At 37.2% G+C, this 21,015-nt stretch overlaps 1 protein-coding gene across 2 annotated transcripts in view; it reads left to right on the top strand.

The window, feature by feature from the left end:
* The window catches only part of LOC127697709 (contactin-associated protein like 5-2), a 909,987-nt gene that overhangs the window by 401,419 nt on the left and 487,553 nt on the right, over positions 1-21,015 (top strand). Inside the window, exon 7 of one of the 2 annotated variants that reach the window (XM_052201021.1) lies at positions 2,104-2,244. In XM_052201021.1, coding sequence (XP_052056981.1) covers positions 2,104-2,244 — 141 coding nt within the window. Of the gene's footprint in view, positions 1-2,103; positions 2,248-21,015 lie in introns of both variants that reach the window. The other variant, XM_052201020.1, reaches the window with a different exon arrangement.

Raw genomic sequence — 21,015 nt, 5'->3', positions numbered from 1 at the left:
ATGCTTTGAATTAAAATATATTACCTAAAATATATACAGAAATATATGGTTAGAGAAAAATAAGCATATCAAATCTAAAAGTATATGAAAGCTTCATAATTATGTTTAGAGTGGAAAGAAGAAGGAAATGTCATAAGCAGGGTACAGCCCCATCATATTAAGAAATATTTCAAATTCTGTGCATCTTATAAGAGAAACAAACAAAACAAAGCCAAAGATCTGGGTACAATTGTTGATGTCTCACTAATGATGGGAGAGAATATGCTGTGGTTGGGAGAATGTTTTATCCTATAACATTTGGCATTCAAGAGAGAGGAGGAGAGAGAGGCAGATTGGGAAGACATAGAGAAGACAGAGGGAAGAGGTGAGAGAAAATGGAGAAGACGAGGGAGGAGCCAGTGAAAAGGAGTAAAGAGGAGAGAGAGAAGAGAGGGAAGAGAAGACAGAGGAGGGAGAAGAGGGCGTGGACAGAGAGGAATGGTAGGAGAGAGAGTAGAAATGAGAAAGGAAGAAAGAAGCCAGAGAAGAGCAGTAGAAAGTTGATGTGGTGTCTTAAAGAATGAAAAGAACTTGTTTACTCCTTAATGAGGTTGAGGCAAATGAGAGGATAGTTACTATCCTCCTGTTTTTGTTTTTGTTTTTAATTCGATATATTTTTATTTACATTTCAAATAATTTCCCCTTTCCTGGATCCCCACTTCCCAAAATTCCCATAAGCCCTCTTCCCTGCCCCTGTTTCCCCATCCACCCCTTCCCAATTCCCTGTTCTGGTATTGCCCTATACTGCTGCACTGAGCCTTTTCAGAACCAGGGGCCACTCCTCTGGTCTTCTTGGACATCATTTGATATGTGGATTATGTCTTGGGTATTCCAAGTTTCTAGACTAATATCCGCTTATCAGTGAGTGCCATGATTAATCTTTTGAGACTGGATTTCATATTCCCAACAGATATCTTACCCTTTACTATATCCATCATAAATTATTTGTTAGTTTTCTGAAAATATACCGAGTAAAGATAACTATCATCTTTTAATGATATCTATCCAGACATCTATCTTTATGATATTGTTCTGTTCCTAAACGTTGTGTGTATTTGTGTGTGTGTGTGTGTGTGTGTGTGTGTATACACTTGCATGGACATGCCATGTCATACCTTTGAAGGTCAGAGGAGAATTTTAGTAATTGTTTACTTTTCACCTTGAGACAGGGTCTCTTCCAATTTAACTACTACAGTGTAACTCCAGAGTAGCTGGCTGCTGAGTTCTGGAGTTTCTACTGGAGTGGCCTAAAATCTTTTTGTAGTAGTGGGGACCACAGGTGTATGTTACCTCATTACCCTTTGTTTTTCATTGCTGTATCATTTTTGTTTGTTCTGTTTTATTTTTTCTTGTTTTTAAAACAAGGGAATAAATTTGAGTAGTTGAGCCCTTACATCTAAGGTTTTTACCAACTTAACATCTCCTGGCCCTCTGTACACAATTTTCTCATCCCGGAATTCATTCTTCACAAGTTATAATTCTTGTACATTACAATCAAAATTGCATTGTTAATAATGGTCATGCTAGCAGTTTCATTATGCTGATGTTTAATTGCGTCTCAAGTCTATAGGTCAGTTTGTATTATATCATTCTTTTATCTTTACAGATAAAATACCTGCAGTGGGGAACAACTCTGTGCATACATATCTGCTCTTTGGTACTGTGAGCTTTAGAATTAGGTTTTACTGTGGGTGAGCAAGGTTCTGCTTTGTTCCTTAGCCTCTTTATTGCCTTATCCTTTTTGCTGAGTGCCACAGGAAAAGATAAAAATGTTGACTTTTTTCTTTTCTCCTTTTCCCCTGCAAATTACTGTTTTATTTAGTATTTAAAAGTTTTAAGAAAGAAATTAAACTGTTTTTGTTAAGTGAGTCCATGAGGCAAGAAATTACAGGCATTTTTATATGAGTTAATCAGTATCATTTAAATATGCAATCAAGTGGCATCTGCAATTACTAAAGCTGCTTGGCTCACACATACAACTAAATCAACAGAGGTGCACTTCTACATTCCTCCTTCTTCAGAGCTTGTAACTAAGACCTGATTTTTATTTTCTCTCCTATAAAGCTCAGTTTTGGAGGAATTCCAGTACCAAGCAAACCTGGCACATTTTTAAAGAAAAACTTCCATGGCTGTATTGAAAACCTTTACTACAATGGAGTAAACATAATTGACTTGGCTAAAAGACGCAAGCATCAGATCTATGCAGTGGTAAGTCACCGTCTCTGTTATCTGATGGTTTGTGGACTTTGGATAAGTTTTGCTTTTGATACTCTACTGCTGTACCTCTTCACACTGGGTTTAAATAATGCATTTAGAGTTTTCCCCAGCCAAATTTGGGTATGAAGTTCAGTTGAAACACTACCTACCTAGTATGCCTGAAACCCTGGGTTCTATCCCAGAAATAATATAAATGCAGGTATTTTATTAATTTTTTAACTTGCTTAAAAAGTAGCCATTTAGTATATGAAGGCTTTATTCTAGCTGATAGTATAGAGAATACATTTCATCATGGAAGCAAAGACTTGGCAGTAAAAGTAGGAGGCTGGCTGGTGACATCCAATCAGTACTTAAGGGGCAGAGTAAACAGGACTTGTGTCCAGGCTGAAAAACCTCTATGCCATCTATCAGTGACGAACCTACAGCAAAGTCTGACCTCCTTATGGTTCCAAAATCTTCCCAAATAGAGGTATCTCCTGGATAGTAAGCATTCGCCAATGTGAGCATATAAAGAATATTTCATACTCAAACCACGATTAGCATGTGCTGCAGACCAATAGTCACAGCACATGGGAGGAGAAAGCCGGAAGATCAGAATTTTAAGTCATACTTCATTTCATAGCATCTCTGTGACAAGCCTTTGCTATATCAGGCCCTGCCTCTAAAATCTAAAATGAAATAAACAATTCTGATTATTCTACTAGTTGACTGTACAGTACAAAAGAGCCATGTAAGAACTGTGCATCATTTCATTGGTAAAATCAGGTCCAGAGGTCCAGAGAAGGCTACTTTCTTGGCAGTGGGGAAATTTGAGATCTATGTAGACCAATATGGAGTTTCTTTACAATTTCTAAGATGCACAATGAAAGAACTGGTCCTGTTGAATTCCATAGCTAAGACACTGAACTTTTCCATTTGGTTATATCAAGTAGGGCATTTTAAATGTTACTGCACACTTAGTGTCTTAGTGATACCCTGTGGATCACTTATAACCCCAGTGGATTAAAGGACTCTGTTCCACTGACATCTATTTTCGGTAACACATCATAAGTCTTATAAGGAGTCTTTAAAACAATTATCCATAGGTGTGTGGGTTCATTTCTGGATCTTCAATCCTGTTCCATTGATCCTCCTGCCTGTCACTGTACCAATACCATGCAGTTTTTAACACTATTGCTCTGTAGTATTGCTTGAGGTCAGGGATACTGATTCACCCAGAATTTCTTTTGTTGCTGAGAATAGTTTTAGCTATCCTGGATTTTTTGTTGTTCCAGATGAATTTGATAATTGCTCTTTCTAACTCTGTGAAGAATTGAGTTGGGATTTTGATGGGTATTGCATTGAATCTGTATATTGCTTTTAGCAAAATGGCCATTTTAACTATATTGATTCTACCGATCCATGAGCATGGGAGGTTTTCCCATTTTTGAAGTCTTCTTCTATTTCCTTCTTCATAGTCTTGAAGTTCTTGTCATACAGATCTTTCACATGTTTGGTAAGAGTTACCCCAAGGTACTTTATACTGTATGTGGCTATCGTGAAGGGTGCTTTTCCCTAATTTCTTTCTGAGCCTGCTTATCCTTTGAGTATAGGAAGGCAACTGGTTTGCTTGAGTTGATTTTATAACCTGCCACTTTGCTGAAGTTGTTTATCAGTTTTAGGAGCTGTCTAGTGGAATTTTTTGGGTCACTTAAGTAGACTATCATGTCGTCTGCAAATAATGATAGTTTGACTTCTTCCTTTCCAATTTGTATCCCTTTGACCTCCTTATGTTGTCAAATTGCCCGAGCTAGTACGTCAAGTACAATATTTAAAAGATAAGGAGAAAGGGGGCAACCTTGTCTGGTCCCTGATTTCAGTGGGATTGCTTCAAGTTTCTCTCCATTTAGTTTGATGCTGGCTACCAGTTTGCTGTATATTGCTTTTACTATGTTTAGGTATGGGCCTTGAATTCCTGTTCTCTCCAAGACTTTAAGCATGAAAGGGTGCTGAATTTTGTCAAATGCTTTTTCAGCATCTAATGAAATGACCATGTGGTTTTGTTCTTTGAGTTTGTTTATGTAGTGGATTGTATTGATGGATTTCCGTATATTGAACCAACCCTGCATTCCTGGGATAAAGCCTACTTGATCATGGTGGATGATCGTTTTGATGTGTTCTTGGATTCGGTTGGCAACAATTTTATTGAGTATTTTTGCATCGATGTTCATAAGGGAAATTGGTCTGAAGTTCTCTTTCTTTTTTGGATCTTTGTGTGGCTTTGGTATCAGCCTAATTGTGGCTTCGTAGAAGGAACTGGGTAGTGTTCCTTCTGTTTCTATTTTGTGGAATAGTTTGAAGAGTATTGGTGTTAACTCTTCTTTGAAGGTCTGGTAGAATTCTGCACTGAAACCATCTGGTCCTGTGCTTTTTTTGGTTGGAAGACTTTCTATGACTCCTTCTATTTCTTTAGGCATTATGGGACTGTTTAGATGGTCTAGTTGGTCCTGATTTAATTTTGGTATTTGGTATCTGTCAAGGAAATTGTCCATTTCTTCCAGATTCTCCAGTTGTGTTGAGTACAGGCTCTTGTAGTAGGATCTGATGATTTTTTGGATTTCCTCAGTTTCCGTTGTTATATCTCCCTTTTCATTTCTAAGTTTGTTAATTTGGATACTTTCTCTGTGCCCTTTGGTCAGTCTGGCTAAGGGTTTATCTATCTTGTTGATTTTCTCAAAGAACCAGCTCCTGTTTTTTTTTTTTTTTTTTTTTTTTTTTTTTTTTTTTTTTTTTGATTTTTTGTATGGTTCTCTTTGTTTCTGAGTTTGATGATTTCCTGCCTTCTACTCCTCCTGGGTGAAATAGCTTCTTTTTGTTGAGGGCTTTCAGGCATGTCGTTAAGCTGGTAATGTATGCTCTCTCCATTTTCTTTTTGGAGGCACTCAGGGCTATGAGTTTTCCTCTTAGCACTGCTTTCATTGTGTCCCATAGATTTGGGTATGTTGTGTTTTCATTTTCATTGTGTTCCTAAATGTTTTTAATTTCTTTCTTTATTTCTTCCTTGACCAAGTTATCATTGAGAAGAATATTGTTCAGTTTCCCTGTGTATGTGGGTTTTCTGTTGTTTTTGTTGCTATTGAAGACCACTTTTACTCCATAATGATCTGATAGGAGGCATGGGATTAGTTCAATCTTCTTATATTTGTTGAGGTTTGTCTTGTGACCAATTATATGGTCGATTTTGGAGAAGGTACCCTGAGGTGCTGAGAAAAAGGTATATTCTTTTGTTTTAGGATAGAATGTTCTATATATACCTGTTAAATCTAATTTGTCCAAAGCTTCAATTAGTTTCATTGTGTCCTTGTTTAGTTTCTGTTTTCCTGATCGGTCCATTGATGAAAGTGCAGTGTTGAAGTCACCCACAATTATTGTGTTAGTTGCAATGTGTGCTTTGAGCTTTAATAAAGTTTCTTTTACAAAAGAGGGTGCCCTTGCATTTGGAGCATAGATGTTCGGGATTGAGAGTTCTTCTTGTTGTATTTTTCCTTTTACCAGCAAGAAGTGTCCCTCAGAGCCTCTTTTGATAGCTTTGGGTTGAAAGTCAATTTTATCTGATATTAAAATGGCTACTCCAACTTGTTTCCTGAGACCATTTGCTTGTAAAATTGTCTTCCAGCCTTTTACTCTAAGGTAGTGTTTGTCTTTGACCCTGAGGTGTGTTTCCTGTAAGCAACAAAATGTAGGGTCCTGTTTACGTATCCAGTCAGTTAGTCTGTGTCTTTTTATTGGGGCATTAAGTCCATTGATGTTAAGAGATATTAAGGAATAGTGATTGTTACTTCCTATCATTTTTGACGTTATTTTTTAAATTTGATTGCTTATCTTCTTTTGGGTTTTATGAAAGGTTACTATCTTGCTTTTTCCAGGGTGAAGTTTCCCTCCTTGTATTGGTGTTTTCCTCCTATTATCCTTTGTAGGGCTGGGTTTGTGGATAGATATTGGGTAAACTTGGTTTTGTCATGAAATATCTTAGTTTCTCCATCTACGGTGATTGAGAGTTTTGCTGGATATAGTAGTTTTGGTTGGAACTATGGCCACTTGATCCTCAACAAAGAGGCTGAAAACATCCAATGGAAAAAAGATAGCCTTTTCAACAAATGGTGCTGGTTCAACTGGAGGCCAGCATGCAGAAGAATGCGAATTGATCCATCCTTGTCTCTTTGTACTAAGCTCAAATCCAAATGGATCAAGGACCTCCACATAAAGCCAGACACTCTGAAGCTAATAGAAAAGAAACTGGGGAAGACCCTTGAGGACATCGGTATAGGCAAAAAGTTTCTGAACAGAACACCAATAGCGTATGCTCTAAGATCAAGAATTGACAAATGGGACCTCATAAAATTATAAAGATTCTGTAAGGCAAAGGACACCATCAAGAGGACAAATCGGAAACCAACAAATTGGGAAAAGATATTCACCAATCTTACATCAGATAGAGGGCTAATATCCAATATATATAAAGAACTCAAGAAGTTAGACTCCAGAAAACCGAACAACCCTATTAAAAAATGGGGTACAGAGTTAAACAAAGAATTCTCACCTGAAGAACTTCGGATGGCAGAGAAGCTTCTTAAAAAATGCTCAACTTCATTAGTCATTAGGGAAATGCAAATCAAAACAACCCTGAGATTTCATCTTACAGCAGTCAGAATGGCTAAGATTAAAAATTCAGGAGACAGCAGGTGTTGGAGAGGGTGTGGAGAAAGAGGAACACTCCTCCACTGCTGGTGGGTTGCAAATTGGTACAACCACTCTGGAAATCAGTCTGGCGGTTCCTCCGAAAACTGGGCACCTCACTTCCAGAAGATCCTGCTATACCACTCCTGGGCATATACCCAGAGGATTCCCCACCATGTAATAAGGATACATGCTCTACTATGTTCATAGCAGCCCTATTTATAATTGCCAGATGCTGGAAAGAACCCAGATATCCCTCAACAGAAGAGTGGATGCAAAACATGTGGTATATCTACACAATAGAGTACTATTCAGCCATTAGAAACAATGAATTCATGAAATTCTTAGGCAAATGGATGGAGCTAGAGAACATCATACTAAGTGAGGTAACCCAGACTCAAAAGGTGAATCATGGTATGCACTCACTAATAAGTGGATATTAACCTAGAAAACTGGAATACCCAAAACATAATCCACACATCAAATGAGGTACAAGAAGAAAGGAGGAGTGGCCCCTTGTTCTGGAAAGACTCAGTGAAGCAGTATTCTGCAAAACCAGAACGGGGAAGTGGGAAGGGATGGGTAGGAGGACAGGGGAAGAGAAGGGGGCTTATGGGACTTTCGTGAGTGGGGGGCTAGAAAAGGGGAAATCATTTGAAATGTAAATAAATTATATCGAATAAAAAAATTAATAAACAAACAAACAAAAAAAAAACAATTATCCTTGAATTTCTCCTCCATCCTCTATCATCCTCCACAACATCCTCCAACTGCTCCTATGTTCTATGCACTCCCTTTTAAATTTACATTCTTTTTCCTTTAGTTATGATTAAACACACATGCATACACACACACACACAGCCTACTGAGTTTGCTTATTGTTACTCATATACATACCTTTATAGGATTAACTGCTTGTGTTTGGACAGCCCATCAAGGAGATTATCCCTGGAGTAGACTTATGCTCTCTCTCTCAGTTGCCATTAATTTCTTGTAGCTCTTCATCTAGTGAGATTTCCATAATTTACAATGGCATGCCAACTGGTGTTTTCACTGTGTAGGCTTTGTTTAGGCAGCTGTATTGTGGAGATTGATGGGTGCAGCTTAGTTGACATATATAGAAAGCTGAGAGTATAATAGCATAACACAAGGGAAGATACAAGGCAGACAGAATGACATTTGGCTCATAAATGGGTATGAAATGTTCCCAGCCCAAGTATTAACTCTGCCCATAGTTTATTTGGTCTGCTTTTCCCTGTTGTGGGTATGAGAAATGATTTTTTTCCCCTATTGGAGTAGCATAGCAAGAGCCAGTGTTGCAGAAGAGAAAAATGTGGCATGCTCCTGAGGCAGTGACTGTGAAAGCTAGACTTGTACTTTATTGCCATTGACCATTAGACAGCACTAGTCACTGAATACATTTGTCATACTGACCTATTCAGATCAATTTTTTTAAATAAAGAAATTTGGTGCAAGGCTTTTAACCTTAAAAACTACACTCTACTGTTTAAAATTATATAAACTCACTATAATATAATTAATATAATTTACATATATAAACTGCTATATTTCAAACTAATGCTTATTTATAAAATGTGATGTGTCTCTTTTTTCTTTATCATCTTAGATTTTCTTTTATTTCCCTTATATTTGGCTACTTTCTTTTATTTCTTTTATTTCTTTGGAGTATATGTGAATATTCTGCATTCTCTCCTTTTTAGACACTTGAGAATATTGTTATTGACTTCCTTGGTATAAAACATGAGTGGACAGCTCTTTTTATTTAGCATATGGAAATGTTGATTCTCTTCCATCTGCTTTTGGTAATGAATACACTGTACCAGGTTGATTTTTCCTGTGGGTGCTATGTTATATAAAAGTTTATCTTTGCTGTTAGAAATCTGAGTGGGATATTCCATGCTTTTGTGGCACTTCCTTTTTAGGATTTTGTCATTTCCCTGAATACAAATTTTACTATATTTCAAAAACTTTGTATCAACTGAATCAGAAAATGGGGTATAGATTTAAACAGATTTCACAACAGAGGAATTTCAAATGACTGAGAAAAACCTAAAGAAATGTTCAAAATCCTTAGTGATCAGAGAAATGCACCTCAAGATGTACCTGAGATTCCACATTACACCAATCAAAATGGCTAAGATCCAAACGACAGGTGATGACACATATTGGAGAGGATGTAGAGAAAGAAGAACACTCCTCCATTTCTTGTGGGATTTCAAAATAGTACAACTACTTTGGAAATCAATCTGGAGGTCCCTCAGAAAATTGGAAATAGATCTATCTAAAGAACCAGAAATATGACTCTTAGGATTACTCTGAAAAGTTGCCCCATGATGCCATAAGGGGCACTATGTTCACAACAGCCTTGTTTGTGATAGCAAGAAACTAGAAACAACCCATATCTCCCAGGACAGAAGAATGGATACAGAAAATGTGGTATATTTACACAATGGAATACTACTCAGCTACTTAGAACTAGGATATCCTCAGTTTTATAGGCAGATGGATGGAACTAGAAAAAAATTCTTAAAGAGATATGGAAAAGTAAAGATCAGCTGCCACCTGCCCTTTCTGCTGTCGCAGACTCTTTCCAGGTCTGTTACAATGATGACACCATTTCCTGATACATCTTAGAGATCCAGCCCGACTCAGAGCATTTTGTAAGAACCTCCTCCCACCTCTGGATGACCAGAGCTGCTGGTATGGGGGTCTATCAGTATTCACTACCTAGAATCCACCAAAACCCCACCCTCCAAAATACCACTCCCACCAAACTCTCAATTACCATAGATGGAGAAAACAAGACATTCTATGACAAAACAAAATTTACACAATATCTTTTCAAAAACACAGCTCTACAAAGGATAATTGGTGGAAAATATTGACACAAGATGTGGAACTACACCATATTCTTTCAACAAACACAAAAGAAGATAGCCACACAAACAGAATTCTACCTTAAACAATGAAAATAACAGGAAGCAACAATCACTTTTCCTTAATATCTCTTAACATCAATGGTCTCAATTCACCAATGAAAAGACATAGACTAAGAGACAAAATATATAAACAGGACCCAAAATTTTGCTGCATACAAGAAACCCAACTCAGAGTCAAAGGCTGGAAAATAATTACAAGCAAATGGTCCCAAGAAACAACCTGGATTGTTCATTATTATATCAGATAAAATCAATTTTCAACCAAAAGTTGTCAAAAAAGATAAGGATGCCAAAGGAAAAATCTACCAAGATGAACTCTCAATTCTGAACATCTATGCTCCAAATGCAAGGACACTCACATTTATAAAAGAAACATTACTAAAGCTCAAAGCACACATTGCATTCTATAAAATAATAGTGGGAGACTTCAAAATCCCACTCTCAACAATGGACAAATCATAGGAACAAACTAAACAAAGACACAGTGAAACAAACTGAAGTTATTGACTAAATGGATCTAACAGATATTTATAGAACATTTCATCCTAAACCAAAACAATATACCTTCTTCTCAGCACCCAATGGTACCTTCTGCAAAACTGACCATATAATTGGTTACAAAACAGGCATCAACAGATACAGGAATATTGAAATGATTCCATGCACCCTATCAGATTACCACAGCTTAAGTCTGGTCTTAAGTTCAACCGAAAACAGCAGAAAACAAACATACACATGGATGTTGAACAATGTTCAACTCAATAATACCTTGGTCAAGGAAGAAAAAAAGAAGAAATTTTCGAATTTAATGAAAATGAGGACACACCATACCAAAACTTATGGGATACAATTAAAGGAGTGCTATGAGAAAACTCGTACCTCTGAGTGCCTCCAAAAAGAAAATGGAGAGAGTGAACACTATCAGCTTTACCACACACCTGAAAGCTCTAGAAGAAAAAAAGAAGAAAATATACCACAGAGTAGTAGACAGCAGGAAATAATCAAACTCAGGACAGAAATCAACCAAATAGAAACAAACAGAACTAAACAAAGAAGTAAAAAATCCAGGAGCTGGTTCTTTGAGATAATCAAAAAGATAGATAAATGCTTAGCCAGACTAACCAGAGGGCACAAAGGCAATACTCAAATTAATAAAATCAGAAATGATAAGGGAGACATAACAACAGAAACTGCAGAAATTCAAAAAAGAGTCATCAGATCCTACTATAAGAGGTTATACTCAACACAACTGGAAAATCTGAAGGAAATGGACAATTTTCTAGACACAAACCAGGTGTCAACGTTAAAACAGGATCACATAAAACATCTAAATTTTCCAATAAGTCATGAGTAAATATAAGCAGTTGTTAATAATCTCCCAATAACAAAAAAGCCCAGGACCAGATGTGTTTAGTGGGGAATTCTATCAGATATTCAAAGAAGAGCTAATACTGATACTCTTCAAACTATTCTACAAAATAGAAACTCAAGGAACACTACGCAATTCATTCTCTGAAGCCACATTAAAGTTTATAACTCAACCAAACAAAGACCAAACAGGAAAAGAGAACTTCAGACCAATTTCCCTTATGAATATTGAGGCAGAAACACTCAGCAAAATTCTGGGCAACCAAATCCAGAATGCATCAAAACAATGATTCACCACAATCAAGGATGCTTCATCCCAGGATGAAGTGATGGTTCAATATCAGGAAAACCATCAACATAATCCACTACATAAACAAACTCAAAGAAAAAAAAAAACATGGTGATTTCAATAGATGCTGGAAAAGCTTTGACAAAATTCAGCATCCCTTCATAATAAAAGTCTTGGAGAAATCAGGAATCAAGGTCCATTCCTAATCATAGTGAAAGCAATATATTGCAAACCAGTAGACAACATCAAACTAAATGAAGACAAACTTGAAACAATCTCAGTATAATTGGGGACCAGACAAGGCTGCCCACTCTCTTACTATCTATTCAATATAGTACTTGAATTTCTAGCCAGAGCAATTAGACAAAAAAAAAAAAAAAAAAAGAGGTCAAAGGTATACAAATTAGAAAGGAAGAAGTCAAAAATATCGCGATTTGCAGATAGGATCATCTACTTAAGTGACTCAAAAAATTCCACCAGACAACTCCTAAAGCTGATAAACAACTTCAACAAAGTGGATGGATAGAAAATTAAATCAATAGCCTTCATCTACTCAATGAATAAACAAGCTGAGAAAGAAATTAGGGAAATGACACCATTCACACTAATCACAAATAATATTACATACTATGGTCTGACTCTTACCAAGCAAATGAAAGATCTGTATGACAAGAACTTCAAACCTCTGAAGAAAGAAATCAAACAATAACTCAAAAGATGGAAAGATCTCTCATGCTCATAGATTGGCAGGATTAATATAATAAAAATGTCCATCTTGCTAAAAGTACTTTACAGATCCAATGCAATCCCCATCAAAATTCCAAATCAATTCTTTATAGAGCTACAAAGAATAGTATGCAAATTCGTTTGGAATAACAAAAGAACTCAGGATAGTAAAAACTATTCTCCACAGCATAAGATATCCTGTGGGAATAACCATCCCTGACCTCAAACTCCACTAGAGAGCAACAGTGATAAAAAAAAAAAAAAAAAAAAAAAAAACCTGCATGGTATTGTTACAGAGACAGGCAGGAAGATCAAAGGAATAGAAAAGAAGACCCAGAAATGAACTCACTCATTCATATTTGACAAAGGTGCTAAAAACAATCCGTGGAGAGAAGACAGCCTTTTGTTAACAAATGATGCTGGCTCTACTGGAGGTCTTCATGCCAAGAAATTCAAATTAGCCCATTCTTGTCTACTTCTACAAAGCTCAAATCCAAGTGTATCAAGGACCGCCATATAAAACCAGATACACTGAAGTTTATAAAGGAGAAAGTGGAGAAGAGCCTTGAACATATGGGCACAGGGGAAAATGTCCTGAATGGCTTATGCTCTAAGAACAAGAGTTTACAAATGGGAACTCATAAAACTGCAAAGCTTCTGTAAGGCAAAAGACATTGTCAATAGGACAGAACAGCAACCAACAGCTAGGGGAAAGTTTTTTTTTTTTTTTAATTTTATTTATTTATTTTTTTTTACCAATCCTACATCTGACAGAGGGCTAATATCCAATGTACACAAAGAACACAAGACATTAAACTCCAGAGATTCAATTAAATCTATTAAAATATGGAGTACAGAGCTTAGCAGAGAATTCTCAAATGAGGAAATTCAAATTGCTCTGAAGCACCTAAAGAAATATTCAGCATCCTTAGTTATCAGGAAAATGTAAAGCAAAACAACCCTGAGATTCTGCCTCACATAAGTCAGAATGACTAAGATGAAAAACTCAGGGGACAGCAGATGCTGGAGAGGATGTGGAGAAAGAGGAACACTTCTCCATTGCTTGTGGGATTGCAAGCTGGTAAAACCACTCTGGAAATCAGTTTGCTGGTTCCTCAGAAAATTAGACATAGTACTACCTGAGAACCCAGCTATACCACTCTTAGGCATGTACCCAGAAGATGCTCTAGCATGTAATAAGAACACATGCTCCACTATGTTCATAGCAGCCTTATTTATAATAGCCAGAAGCTAGAAAGAACCCAGGCTTCCTTCAACAGAGGAATGGATACAGAAATTGTGGCATATCTACACAATGGAGTTACTATTCAGCTATTAAAAACAATGAATTCATGAAATTCTTAGGCAAATGGATGGAACTAGAAAGTGTCATCCAGAGTGAGGTAACCCAAACACAAAAGAACACACATGATATCCACTCACTGATATGTGAATATTAGCCCAAAAGCTCAAAATAAACAAGTTACTTCAGAGACCAAAGGAAGCTCAAGAAGGAAGACCAAAATGTGGGTGCTTTGGATTTTCTGAAAAGAGAAAAAAGTACAGGAGCAATTATGGAGACAAAATGTGGTGCAGAGACTGAAGGAAAGACCACACAGAGACTGTCCTACCTGGGGATTTACCCTATAAACAGTCAACAAACCTTGACATTATTATGGATGACAAGAAATACCTGCCAAAAGGAGCCTGTTATGATTTTCTCTTGAGGTACCCTGCCAGAGTCTTACAGATACAGAGGCAGATTTTATCCACCAACCACTTGACTGAGCACATTGTCGGCAATGGAGGAGTTGGAGAGTAGACCCGATGGGCTGAAGTGGTTTGCAGCCCCATGGAAAGAACAAAGATGTTGGCCAACCACATGCACCAGGAATTCCAGGGACTAGCCATCAACCAAGGTGTACACACAGTTCCTGCCAAAAGCATACCAGAGGAATGCCTTGTCAGGCATCAGTGGGAGGAGTGGTCCTTAGTCCTACAAATGCTTTACTGATGCCCTAGTGTGGGGAAATCAGGTGGGTAGGTGAGAGTGGGTTGGGTAGAGGGCCTTATTCTCAGAGGCAGGGGTGGGAGGATGGGTTTCGGGTTTTCGAGGGGGAAACTTGAAAAAGTTATAACATCTGAAATGTAAATAAGGAATATATTCAATAAAAATAAAGAAATGAAATAAAAGGAAAAGAAAAAAAAGAAAGAAAAGAAAAGAGCTGTGTTTGCTATCCATAGATTTTCAACCAAAGTCAGGAATTCTTTTAGATAAAAATTCTAAAAGTGCAATGAAAAATTCTAGAAGAGGAGCGTTCATTCTCCAGTGGTATCTACATAGCTCATCCAGATAAATGCTCTAGCAAGAACTATTCACTTGTTAGAAAATATATTTAAAATAACTACTTGGGTTGGAGAATAGACTTGATGTTTAAGAGCATTGTTCTTCCTAAGGTCCTCACTTTAATTCCCAGCAACCACTTGGTGTCTTGAAACCAACTGTAATATGATCAAATGCTCCCTTCTGGTGTTTCTTGAATTATTAAGTAGTCAAACACATAAAACAAACAAATAAATCTTTAAAAAAAATCAAATTGATTTTGTTCTCTGATAGTTTTTCAACTCATTTCATGTAGACAAAAAGCTCAGTCTTTTATTTGCATGTCAATTCAGTCATTTACCTCTATTTTCCTTAGGGTTAATGCCATGAATCAGCATTGCATGCTGCAGCCCCTTGATTCTTAGGAAAATCAGCATTTGTGTGTGTGTGTGTGTGTGTGTGTGTGTGTGTGTTGTGTACTATAACATTGCAGATGAATTCAGAGATCTGCCTGCCTTTATAAGCACAAAAATTTTTTGTTGGAGGTATCCTGTCCTGTGACTACTGTTCTAACCATTAGAAGACAAAAATTGCTCTCTCCCAGGATGACACTGAATTCAGGAATCTGCCCACATTTTATATGTCTGCCTTTGTATCTAATACTCTAATATGCAGGGGCTGGGTCATGGTTCAACTGCCTCTTTTCTTTTAGGGCTTGAAGCCTCTAATATATTTCACATTGCCTATTTATATTTTGCATTGTTGAGAAATCATTTTATATATATTTTTTTATTAAATATTTTTATTTTCTACATTCTTTGTTTACATTCCAAATGACTTCCCCTTTCCCAGATCCCCCCTCCCCATATGTCCCATAAACCTTCTTCATTCCATCCATTCTCCAATCACTTCCCTCCTTTTTTTCTGTCCTTATATTCCCCTCCAATGCTAGATCAATCCTTTCCAAGATCAGGAACTTCTCCATACTTCTTCATGGGAGTCATTTGTTATGTGATTTGTGTCTTGGGTATTCAGAGCTTCTGGGCTAATTAATATCCACTTATCAGAGATTGCATTCCATGTGTATTCTTTTGTGACTGGGTTACCTCACTTAGGATGATATTTTCCAGATCAAACCATTTGCCTAAAAATTTTATGAATTCATTGTTTCTAATTGCTGAGTAGCATTCCATTGTGTAAATATACCACATTTTCTGTATCCATTTCTCCTTTGAGGGACATCTGGGTTCTTTCCAGCTTCTGGCTATTTTAAATAAGGCTGGTATGAACATAATGGAGCATTTGTCTTTATTGCATGCTGGGGAATCCTTTGGGTATATGCCCAGGAGAGGTATAGCAGGGTCCTCCAGAAGTGTCATGTCCAGTTTTCTGAGAAACCGCCAGACTGATTTCCAACATGGTTGTATCATCTTACAGCCCCACCAGCAGTAGAGGAGTGTTCCACTTTCTCCACATCCTCACCAACACCTGCTGTCTCCTGAGTTTTTGACCTTAGCCATTCTGACTGGTTTTTGAACTCATGTTTTCAGTGTTCCTTCACAAAACCTTATGGGCTTTCCCAAAGGTCACAGCATTTACCATTTTTGCTAAGGAAATAAGAGACACCTTCATCTCTTGGATTTGTGCTCTGATACACACACACACACACACACACACACACACTTCATGCCCAGAAACTACCAACACTCACACCTGTGTACTAGGGACAGGAAACCAGGTCACACTATCCCTTCCACATGTCCAAGCAGAATACAACAAGGAAAAAACTGATGTTTTATTATATTATAAAACTTATATTTAAACCTTTCATTTAAGATGTATTTAGGTGACTTGGTCTAAATGGAGTATAGCAATGTTTAGCCTTAACATACCAATAGAATGATAGATAGCAGTTTTTCCTAGCATTCCTCAAAACTGGGAGGCAAAATTCCACTTATTACTGCCAGACATGCCCATAATCCTCTTAGGTTTTTGTTATAGCTATCTGGGTAGGATAAGAGTAAAAAATTGATTGCTGCTACTGTGTGATTCCCTAGTAACCCTTGGTTACCACACATCTGTAAAGTGAGTCTTTATACAAAGTCAGACTGACACTACTCTTCAGTGAGAGGGCAGGACCTTCAATTCTCCTGAATTACCCACAAACCTAAGTTCTTCATCAAATCTTTATTGATAACACAAGGCAAATCTTTGTAGTGGTCATAAAGGATAACATTCTTTGATACTTGGGGTTATTTTTTCTGAGGTCAGGCACACTTACCCTGACAGTTCTTCCCTAAATATATGAGGACAGGACCTTGTGATGTTTTAGTGCAGCCAGACTGAGTAGAAATTGCTCCAAAGCTTTTACTATTTAGTTTTTGCCAAGTCTAACTTGGCTAAGTAAAGAACAATATGACGTGATTTTCTTGCCCCTGGAATAAAGCCAGAAGGGCATGGTCTTCCACAAGTGTTGATGGTTGCTGTGGGCACAAAGCTTATTTTTATAATAGTGTACATATTTTCAAATTCTTCTTTTGAGGAATGTTTTATCTGCCATTATTAATGACTTCAGGGAAATCAGAGACATCATGAGTATGGGAGGCAAGTACATGTCTATGTCTTAGCCAAATGGTAGGGTTCTAAGACATCTAGAACATGCACTTAAGACTGTGGGAAAAAATGCTGAAAACCTGAGTTTGAATATATACATATCTCTCAACTATGCAAAATGTAAGGCTGCAATATGAATTGTATAAGGAGCCTCACAGATATAAAGGAACAGAGGCAGATGTAATATGAGCCAGTTTCCAGAATTACACTACAAAAGAAGGAGAAAAAGGAAGTGGTGATCTTAAGACTAGATCCCACCCATCTAAGTTGTTTTGTTCATGCTTACAAAGGCAGGTGAATTCCTAAATTCAAGGGCAGCCTGAAAGAGTAATAATTTAGTTCTGACATGGTTGAAATGATAATTTCAAGGGAGGTCCCTCCCAGCTATCCAATTGTCTGTGTTTATGCTTGCTGTCTCTTTATAAAAATAAAGGTGTTTGAGATGTTGGGATGCTGATTCATGGGATAATCAAAGGAGAACCTGAGGTAATGACTGAATTGATTTGTAAAATTAAAAACTGAGCTTTTGGTCTTCATGAGATGAGTTATCCAGAGAGTTTTTAGAATAGCAAGAGAAAGCTGGCTCAAGAGAGCACAACATAGAGAGCAAGCTGAAAAGCTGTCTTGAGAAGAACATAGAGAGAGAAGAATGTAAAAAGATGTATTGAGCAGAATATAGGCTGTCAGCTTGGACCAACTATTTGACTTCAAATCATTAGTTTCACTGCTCCCAGACACCCCTTATCTCAGTAACCCCTCTCCAAACTCAGGCTGGTCCATGATAAGTTTTGATAAGATCTTTTCTTAAAATATTCAGTGTGTTATGCTGTTCCCTTTGCCAAGCAATGGCTGAGTGAATTATCTTGCCAATGATAAACAATACTTAATTCATTTTGCAATCTGATTATTCAACTCTCTGGAAGTACTAGAGTATTTAAAGAACCTAGTGGATTCTTTTGTTTGATAAATGTAACCTATAGGAGATATGTTGTGCTTAGGGATTCCATGCTACTGCATTCCTTAAAATATAATGTTGAATTCTAGGATATATAGTGGACATATTTGAGGAAACTTATATTTGGACAAAGAGTATAAGTTTTTAAAAAGATTTGTACATTATTCCTAGATTCCTTAATTTGGAAGATATATAATGTTGTTAAGAAGGAAGTATTACCTAACTGGTTATGGAATACTGGGTAATAATACATGGTCATTATTAGATTACACTTAAGATTCCTGAAAAATTTTTCACTTATTTCAGAAAACTTATATTACCCACCTTACTTAAGTAATCAAGGATGTTCTAATTATATTTCTAATTGCTAAGACAGGGGTGACTCTGTTGATTTGTATATGAATGCCTCCCCCTCCCCTGAAGGCACATATGTTTGAATTTTTAATCTCCAGTTGGTGGTACTTTTTGGGATGGCTTAGGATGTATGGCTATGGTGGTGGCGGTGTGTCACTGGAGACAAGCTTTAATGTTTCAAAAGATTCATGCCATTTCTGTGTGTGTAAGGGTGTGGCTTGATTTCTGGAAGAGGCAAAGGAGCAGCTAGACGTTCCTGGCATTTCACTTTTAATGATGAGTTATGCAAAATTCAGTCACTAAATAATCAGAATAACTGAAAATAAAATGTGATAGACTGCAGAAAGACAAGATGGAGTTCTGGGTGTCTAAGACCTCTTTATTCTTCCCTTAATTGGTGTATCCTGAATCAAAGTGTTTTGTAGTCTTTACACTTTACTAGATTGCCAGAAACCTTTCTAGTCCATTTCAGTCCTCAGGGGATAATGGGCAGTATAGTTATTATGAGGCACCAAGAACCATTTAGGACAAATGCACTTATGAAGAAAGATTTAAACTAAAAATACAATCTTACTATTCAGGTATAGGAATTTTAGCTTTTGCCTTTATAATACAAAGAAAGGAACATACATTATTTTTCTTATAGATTGCTTCTACCTCCACCCCACACACACTCACTCACACACACACACACACACACACACACACACATACACACCACTCACACACACATACATACACACACACACATACACACAGTCTATTTCATTGGCATTTCTTCTAAGATGTGAAGTAATGGTTCAGATGATTAAAACCACAAATATTTTCTTCCCTGTAAAATCATGCTTTACATTTCCTCCAAAGGCACCGCATCTGCTTCTATGTTAACTTTTGTTTTACAAGTAACACATTCACTACAGTGATGTTAAGAATTCTAGAGAAAGGGGTCAGTTTCTGTTTTCTGTGTATTGTTTTTTTCCCAATTATCCTGCACTTATTGAGGCCGCAGAAGTTCAAGGTAAGAAATAAGTTAGAAAAGGTTAGTTGGTGTTTATAAATAACAAGTTGTATACCAATGCTCAAGGAAATACAAACCTCTCTCTGCTTCACAGAGCACAAACCTTTTTTCTAGGCTTTGTTCAGACAGCCTTCTCCCTGCAATCCTTCATCAATTTCTCATAGAACCTACCTACTCACTGGAGACTTAAAAGCTGTTACATAGGGATAATTTAATTTAGTCCTTATAGCTCCATGTGTCTACAGAATTATCATCCACAATTTAGAATGCAGTAAAATAAACAGATTAAACTAGACATAAAAAATACTTAACTATTCATCCCCATGTCTACTACACTGTGCTAATACAGCTCCATATAATAAATAAACATAAACTAAATTGATCATTGAAGTGTGTGTGTAGTAGCTATAATGTGGATTATTATACACATTAGCATATTGCCCTGATAGCTTTCAGTGTATGATTAATTTAATGCCCTACGCTATACAGTGAATAAGGCTTTCTTGTTGTCAATTTTTGTGAGTGTAAGATTCCTTTTCTTTGACACAAGGAGAGTAGAATGATTCTTTGAATATTGGTTGAAGTCCTGTTCTTTTCATGAAGACCTTCAAATAATTTTTTAAGTGAACATAGGAGCTTATTCTGAATACATAATTTAAAAATGTTTGACTTCCAAGGACCAGGGACATCAGACTCCCCTCTAGAAACCACTTAAGAAAAAAACAAAACAAAACAGTTACAAATGGTGACAGGATCCTGTAATGCCAGCACTGGGGACATGGAAATGGTAAGATCCCTAGGACTCACTGACCAACCAGTTGGTGAGTTTCTGGAGATTGAGAGAACCTCTCTCCATCTCTCTCCCTCTCCCTCTCCCTCTTCCCCCCCCCCCTCAAAAAAAGTCACTCTGCCAGTGAAAAGAGCCAATTCAAGCCAGATTAGACTTTGTTGAAGGCAGGTTTGTTGGGTAGCTGTTCTTGAGCAAGTGAACTCACTGACTCTAAGGAAGGAGGCCAAGGAAGTTGCCACAGGGATTTGGGGGGTGAGAGAAAGAGCTTGTGTGTAGAAAGAAGTGAAGGAGAAGATGGGAGAGGGAGAGAAAGAAGGAGAGATGGAGATGGGAAAGGTAAAGAGAGAGAGAGAAAGAGAGAGAAAGAGAAAGAGAAAGAGAGAGAGGGAGAGGGGGAGAGGTGGACAGAAAGAGAGAAATGGAGAAAGAGAATAAGAGAGTGGTAGGTGGGGGAGGGAAAAGGGCAGCCCATGTCCTGAGTTGGAAATTTGAGTCTTGATGTCAGAATATACAATATAGGGATTGTTTTGATATATAAAGTATGCATGACAGTCTCTTGGTCCAGGGTCTGAAACCAAAAAGCAATACCCGAGAAATGATACTCAAATGTAGGTTATGACCTATAGATATGTGTACAGATATTATCA

This window comes from Apodemus sylvaticus, chromosome 12, assembly GCF_947179515.1.
Source record: "Apodemus sylvaticus chromosome 12, mApoSyl1.1, whole genome shotgun sequence".
Taxonomy (NCBI): domain Eukaryota; kingdom Metazoa; phylum Chordata; class Mammalia; order Rodentia; family Muridae; genus Apodemus; species Apodemus sylvaticus.
This window is presented reverse-complemented; position numbering and strand designations above follow the sequence as displayed.